The 7351-nt window shown below is 44.0% G+C and overlaps 2 protein-coding genes across 2 annotated transcripts; one reads left to right on the top strand and one right to left on the bottom strand.

Annotated features, from left to right (window-relative positions):
• c19h1orf109 (c19h1orf109 homolog (H. sapiens)) lies at positions 1–3370 on the top strand (the record flags this gene model as incomplete). The annotated part of the gene is given in 4 exon segments (XM_024299861.2): positions 1–133; positions 1805–1984; positions 3033–3157; positions 3231–3370. Coding segments are annotated over 4 exon segments (479 nt in total), but the record flags the coding sequence as incomplete, so codon positions are not given.
• Positions 2667–4960, bottom strand: LOC112163447 (claudin-4). Its single transcript, XM_036214275.1, has one exon. The coding sequence runs from the start codon at positions 4194–4196 to the stop codon at positions 3507–3509; it is 690 nt and encodes a 229-aa protein (XP_036070168.1). The 5' UTR covers positions 4197–4960; the 3' UTR covers positions 2667–3506.
• Between the last annotated feature and the right edge of the window lie 2391 nt (positions 4961–7351).

The following is a 7351-nucleotide window of genomic DNA, read 5'->3' as shown; positions in this document are numbered from 1 at the left end:
AGCAAATGAGAGCCCTCTCCAACGTGCAGATCTCCACCACGCCGCTCGGAGCCTTCCCGGAGCTGGAGGAGCGGCTGCGCTTCAAACTGCAGGATGCCGCGGACACGGTGCTGGAGAAACTCAACGAGAAGATGTGAGACACGTGACAACTCCACACACACGCTGGATAGTCTCCGGTCTGACGTCAGCACAGGGTCTCTCGTGACATACAGGAGTTTATCAGCTCTGTTTTGTGATAAAATAAAGTTTATATCGTAAAATAAGAGTTTTGAATAGTAGTTCGGCGAGTTACACCGTACACAGTTAAAATTAGGGGTGTGTTTTGGGAAGAGTCTGGCGATACGATACGATACGTATCGCGGTACGATACTTATCACAAAATGCTATGAAGCACCGCAGTCTGCATTATTCTATTGTACTGGCTGCAACATGGCAGTAAATAATCAGTTAAGTATTGTCTTGTCAGCATTTTAAATAGATACAAGTATCGCGATATATCAATGAATCAATTTTTCCTACATCCCTGGTTAAAATAATAACAATAATTATTAAAAAACAATAATAATAAAAAATACATTTCCTTTGCGTAAATGCACAATTTAAGTTTCCACATTCAACTCACATTCCTGTGTAGCTACTCAAATTCCCACAACCGTTTTTGGGCTTTACGTACAAGACACATATCCTTTGAACGCATGTTGAAAGTTAGACTAAGTCAAACTTTGACCAATCAGGGGGTCGGACTTGGTGGTAATGTATGGATGGTGTCTCTTTAAATTAACGGAAGTACAAACTGTGTGAAAATTGATCATGGAGGAGAAATTAATAATTGCTGTTTGTGCCCGACTGGAATTCTATGACGTTTTTCATGTATCAGAAAAGTGCAGAGAAAAGAAAATCCTGGAGAAACATTCACAAGATTTGCTCTACTTTGACATTTCGCACCAAGCCTCTTCTAACTGTAGGTGGCGGACATGCGCTAGTACACAGTAGAAATGGAAGAAGAAGCCCCTCCTTGCTTTTCCAGTGTGAACATAATGGACTAACATATTCTTGATTGCTCTGTTTTAAGCTGAAGCATTCATGGTTAAAAAACACATTTTTTTTTAAAAATAACCTAATGTTATTAATTTTTATTTTTTTCCCTATTAATAATTTCTCAATGAAAATATCTGTTTAATGTTTTTATTGTATGGATACCATAAACATTAGTCTAATTACATTTATTTAAGCCTAAGTAGAGGTAATTCTAGTAGATGCGCTGTAGGATGGAATTGAATACATGTTCAGGTGACTCGGAAAATGTGGGAATTTTGACACTCGTGGCTTTCTGTACCCTCAAAACTTGAACATGGTTCTGTCTTAAAGTTCCGCTTTGATCAACAATGAGCTTTTGTAAAACATTGTATCTATCCAAAATCCAAAAACCCGTGGCGGTTTCTAGGACAAATTCAAGGCAGACTAAGCGGCAGTAGTTACCGTATTTAGAAATTTGCCTCTGAGTTGTGGGCGGTCCAGTGGCAGGGTGCAGCCCCGCCCCCTCCCTGTTGGTGAGAGCTCGTATATTCATTCTCACAAATACGAGCTTTTTCATACTGTATTTTCTGCACCTGATTCACAACCATTTGAATGAAGAAATATTCAGAAATGCAATTTTGAGCTTAATTTCTTTATATATATGTCCTCTACTATCAGGAAAATGCTACAGGAACACGTTTTAGACACCAAAAACACAACTTTCATCAGAGTGGCTCTTTAAAGCCTTTAAAGTCTGAGGACTAAGACGGACTCGTTTTCTTCTCAGGTGTCGTCTGCAGTCTGCCAAAGATGCCATCAGTAACCAGTTGTGGTCCGTCCAGCAGCTGTACGAGCAGAACGAGGCCAGTCTGGACCTGCAGGTCGTCACCGAGCGCTCGTCCGTCACCCCGTCAGTCGCAGACATGTTGGAGTGGCTTCAGGACGCCGAGCGCCACTACAGACAGCAGTATCCTTCTCGCTGTTGTGTCCAGCAGTAGTCCTGGACTCCATAGACTATATTGTTTTTGCAGTTCTTCATTCTTACTGCGCCTTTAAGTGAAATTTTGCCCCAGCCTCACAACTCATCAAAAAAATAAATAAATAAATAATCGCAAAAAAATGAATGGGGCCACAATCTCCTATAGGGGTAAAAAAAAAAAAAGATAATATTTCAAAATCCACTAATAAAACCAAAACACACATGTCAGGGATATCTAAAGGAAACCTAATTTATTATGGGATGGCCACAAGACCTGTAGCTTAGCGGCCATTTTGTTGCACACTGTGCGAAATTTGGCAATTTTTACATTTTTTTTTTACAATAGAGGGGAAAAAAATCTTAAACTTGAAACCACAATAGATGTTTAGTTGACCTTTGACCTCAGGAAGAGGCTGCCATCTTGAATTAAAAAAAATGTTTTTAGTACCAGCTACAAATTGAAATTCCTTCTAGTGATTTCGATCTATTGTCTAACTCCTCAAACATAATTGGAAAACTACTTGGGCGGGAAAAAATGTTGGAGTTAGAAGTTGCGGATTTTAAATTGTGTTATCGTGACGAGCACGCAAAAATGGCGTTCCCCTGTTGTTCACATTTCTATCTAGAATATTGTGAAAATGTAATACAAAAATCCTTGGCTTAAGCTGAATGATATTATACATGATATGACTTTATTAGGAGTGTAGGCGTGGTTATCAAAAACTTGGTTGCTAAGGAAATCTAAAAATGTACATTTGCCGATTCTTCTAAAAATGACACAGACCTGTTCGTCACTATTGGGCGACCACAAAATAAAATGGTTGCTATAGAGATAAAACAAACAGAAAAGCCGCCATTTTCAATTTATCGGGAATTTATATCATGCACCTTTGACCAGGGGGGAGGAGGGGAGAGTGAAAGGCATAGCGGCACCGGGCGGGTCAAAGTGGGCGGGGGAGGGTAGTCGTTTGCGGCTTTAATTTCCTTTTTTTCCCCTTTATTTCTTGTCTTTTCCCGCTCCTGAGCTCATGTTCAGATTCCTGCAGAGGAAAGTTCTGCTTCAAATGGTAGCGGTCAGACCCGACGACCTCGCTCTGCTGGAGTCCGTTCCCGGAAGGTGGAAGTCCCTGGCGTGTCCTGACGGCGAGCAGCGAGTTACAGGTGAGGCTAACTCAGTGCAGCATGAAACGCGAGCTCCGCCGACTCTAAGATGTGCGACTCTTCTCTCTTGCAGAAACCCTTTGCAGAGTGTCCTTTTTCCTGGAGCTGCAGTGAAGGCGGAGGAGCAGAACTGGAACCAGAACCTTCTGAGGAGAAGTCAAGGATGCAGACACACAGAGAGGAAGACGACGTTTTTCTGAAGACACTTCATCAAACCGTCTTTATTGTCTACTGAATACAGTCGGATTCACTGCAGTCGCAACACCACACATGTCAGAGAGGACTGTTGCAGCCAATCACAGCGCAGCGGCGCTCCAGGCTGGAAGTCACACCTGGCGAGATTGTCCAGCTACACATACTCCCTCATAGGCAGGCTGCTGGAGGTGATGGGTTTGGGAGGATCGGGAGCGGTGGCGGGGGAGTTGGCGAAGCTCCTTCCGATGTACCCCCTGCGGTACCGGCCGCCACGCTCCATAAGCGGGCAGGTGCTGCTCAGCACGGCGCCGCTGATCATCAGGATGACGGCGGCGGCCCAGCCCAGGTAGATGGCCTGTCCCAGCTCCCGCTTGTGCATGATGGGGACGTTGGGGTTGTAGAAATCCCGCACCACCGTGTTGGCGGTCCAGGACACGGGGATCAGAACGCAGAGGCCCGTGAGGATGAAGAGGATGCCGCCCGCCAGCGCGATGCCTGCCTTGGCACGGCGGTCATCGCCGGCGCAGGTTGTGCACTTCATGCCGCAGCAGGACACCGTGCAGGACAGCCAGCCCATAAAGATGGCGAGGCACATGAGGGCGCGCGCCGCCTGGATGTCCGGCGGCAGCGCCAGCATGGAGTCGTAGGTTTTGCACTGCATGTGGCCCGTCGTCTGGTAGATGCAGTTCATCCAGATGCCCTCCCACTTGATCTCTGAGGTCAGGATGTTGTTGCCGATGAAGGCCGACACCTTCCACTGGGGCAGCGCCGTGACGGCGATCGCCATGATCCATCCGGTCACAGCGCAGGTGAAGCTGATCAGTTGCATACCCGTGTTCACCATGATGAGGGATGTTCTCCTGAAACGTTCTACCTCAAGCTTCTTGTTGATTTTTTCTGTGGATCCGTTAGTGTCCTACAGACTGGTGGCGTCAGCGGTCATCACGTCTTTTTCTTCTTCTCAGCATCTGCTCGCAGTTTCCCGTCGCTCTGTCTGCGGTTCACGCCTTCCAGACAAATGTTCACGGCTTCAAAGGAACTTTCTCCCCGTAATGCATTATTGAGGGGCTGAACATCCACGGCGGGGGTCTTGAAGGAAGGCCCGTGGCTCTGATCCGGACCGCTGTGGCGCCGCTCCGCTCTGTGTCACTCTGCAGTTTTGGTGTTTCCTTTCTAGATTAGACTGACAGAACCTGATATTGGAGGCTGCCGCCGTATCCCGTCACAGAACAGCATCCGGAGGCACCAATCCCAACCAGACCCGCAAGCTTTTTTCTCACTGAAGTGCCCCCTCAGACGTCTGAAGGGGGTCAGGTCCGGTGGAGGAGCCGGCAGTGGGTCAGAGCCATTAGGTTGAAGCCGAGAGCAGAGAGAGTCTGCATCCGTGCCGTCTGCAGCAGCCGCTGTTGAACCTGTGGAAACAAAAGGATGGAGGGGGGTGGAACAGCGTGCACGTGTGTGCGTGTTTACGTGTGTGTGGATGGATCAGCTAACACAAAGATGAGCCAGGAGGCCTCTTCACTGGGATTACACTCCAAAACACAAACCTGCGTTTTAAAGGAGCGCTCACAAATTGTTGGCCCCGCCGCTTTTTTTTTTTTTGTGCGCCACGGCCTCACAGCCGCCACACAAACCCATTCATTTGTCACTTTTTCGAATGCCGAGGTCAGGCGGGCACAAGGAGCGGCGTTCCGTGAGCGCGCCCAGTCCCTGGAACTCCGATGAATTAAACATCGCGACCTCGAGATCCGAGGCTCGTGTTTCCCCGTCTTCTGTTGCCTTCCGTGTCCTTGGTGACGGTTCACATGGCAACCAGTGGGGACGCAGGAGATCAGACAAAGGGTGGAAGGTGAAGGTGACTGTCACCGATCAGTTTGTGATCTCCTAGAGTAAACCACACAGTTGAAATAGGAGAAAAATCAGAGACAGTCAGCCTCAGAATAACAAAGCAAAGAAAAAAAAGCCGTATTAGAATGTATAATTAAAAAAATGGTTCACAAAGAGGGTACAGTCTGGATATATCAACCCAACTTCATACAGACTGTAACTCAGACTCAGAAAGCAGGTCAGATGATTGACATAACAGTAGAATCCGAAGAAAATTATTGACAGTCTAATTTATTTGTATTACTAATATAATTAATTTGTTCAGCTTCATTCACTACAACAATCAAATGTGTCAATAATGAAGACCGATTGTGTAGCATTTTTAAACATGGTGTCTGATTATATAGCTTAATTGATTGTCATGCGTATTAATGTTAGCTAATTACTTCATATTTGACATTGTTTTATACATTTTTTTAAAATTGTTTAGACTGATTCCTTTTTTTTTTTTAATAAGTCTTGTCTGGCAGCCAAAGTGCAAAGTTTACATTGTCACTCTTCTAGCTGAACAACTGTTGTGGTCGGTTTTGCAATAAAATACAATTCAATTAATTTTTTCACTGGGCTTTAGCTTACTTCCACCTTTTGTATTTTTAAAATATTGAAAAGTTTCTACAAAAATGTAATTGACTAATAATGAAATATTGATACTGTCCTATTTTTATGAATAAAGCTCTTGGAGAAGAAAAAAAGACCTTAGCATGTTGAATTTAATACATTTTTGTCCCGCAGAGGAAGGTTTTGGAGGGAACCTGTAGCTAACGTAGCATGTAGCATTCTATGTAGCTTTTTTTGTACTGCTGGCACCTCAAGCTTGTACTAGTATTTTTTTCTTATATGTTAGCATTTTGTTAACATATCACACCATCATTATTTTTATTTAGCAGTTTCCAAGTACTTTCTGCTCTTTTTTTGTGTTGCCACTCTGGAGACACTAGTTCTTCTGTTGCTTCTGAGTGCTGGGAGTTACTGCAGGATCTCTGGAGTGTCCCAAGTCTGGCTAAAAGAGAATTGTTGGAACAGACACCTTACCACATAAGAGTAGAGTAATTACTTTTTTTACTTTAGTATTAGTTACTTTATTACTCCCTTAAACTCTCTCAGAGCAGATGTTAAAGATTTGCAACAGCTAAATGCTAACTAGCATTTAGCATATTTTTTTAAGAGAACTTTAAGTTTTGTCAGCATTGCATGGTGTCATCTTTTGAGCTGTCTAGATATACTCAAACAAGCTGCAAAGTTAGCATGCTAATGCTGAAGTCCCTGTAAATTGACCTCCAGGAGGCCACAAATGTGCATGTGTCTGCTCAAACTGTTAGAAACAGACTCCATGAGGATGGTATGAGGGTCCAACGTCCACAGGTAGAGGTTGTGCTTACAGGCCAACACTGTTCAAGACATTTGCCATTTGCCAGAGAACACCAAAATTGGCAAATTTGTCACTGGTGCCTTGTGCTCTTCACAGATGAAAGCAGGTTCACACTGAGCACATGTGACAGACATGATAGTCTGGAGACGCTGTGGAGAATGTTCTGCTGCCTCCAACATTACCGGTATTTCTTCGTCTTGGTCCATCCACCAACACCAGGTTGCACCAGACTGTCCAGGAGTGGGAGAAGATCCCCCAAGAGACCATCCGCCCCATCATCAAAAGCATACCCAGGCATTGCAGGAAAGTCATATGGGCAGGTGGAGGCCCAAAACTGAGCCTCATTTTGACTCAAAAGGAAGCTGGATTGGCCTGTAGTGTGTTTTTCCACTATAATTTTGAGTATGATTCCCCATCCAGAAATTCATAGAGAAATTGATTTAATTTCCATTGATAATTTTTATGTAGTTGTGTTGTCAGGACATCCAACTATGTAAAGAATAAAGCATTTAAAAGGAATATCTCATTTGTTCAGGTTAAGACTGGGTTTTTGTAGGGTTTACCATTATTCTGAAACACTTTTGGCTACTGAAGCATTTAGCAAATTGAAAACCATTTTTAAACATATTGAACTAACATAGCATTTAACATTTAATTTAGCTACCCTCAATATAAACTTCTTTAAAACTGATTTATTTTAAAAGAAATGAGTGAAATTGTCAAATATTGTCACGACAGAAGAG

The sequence above is a fragment of the Oryzias melastigma genome, linkage group LG11 (assembly GCF_002922805.2).
Source record: "Oryzias melastigma strain HK-1 linkage group LG11, ASM292280v2, whole genome shotgun sequence".
Classification (NCBI taxonomy): Eukaryota; Metazoa; Chordata; class Actinopteri; order Beloniformes; family Adrianichthyidae; genus Oryzias; species Oryzias melastigma.
The sequence above is the reverse complement of the archived record's forward strand: the minus strand, read 5'-3'. Positions and strand labels throughout refer to the sequence as shown.

Bases quoted from the DNA above. Each gene is read 5' to 3' on its own strand.
- LOC112163447 (XM_036214275.1), bottom strand. From the start codon at position 4,196: ATGGTGAACACGGGTATGCAACTGATCAGCTTCACCTGCGCTGTGACC.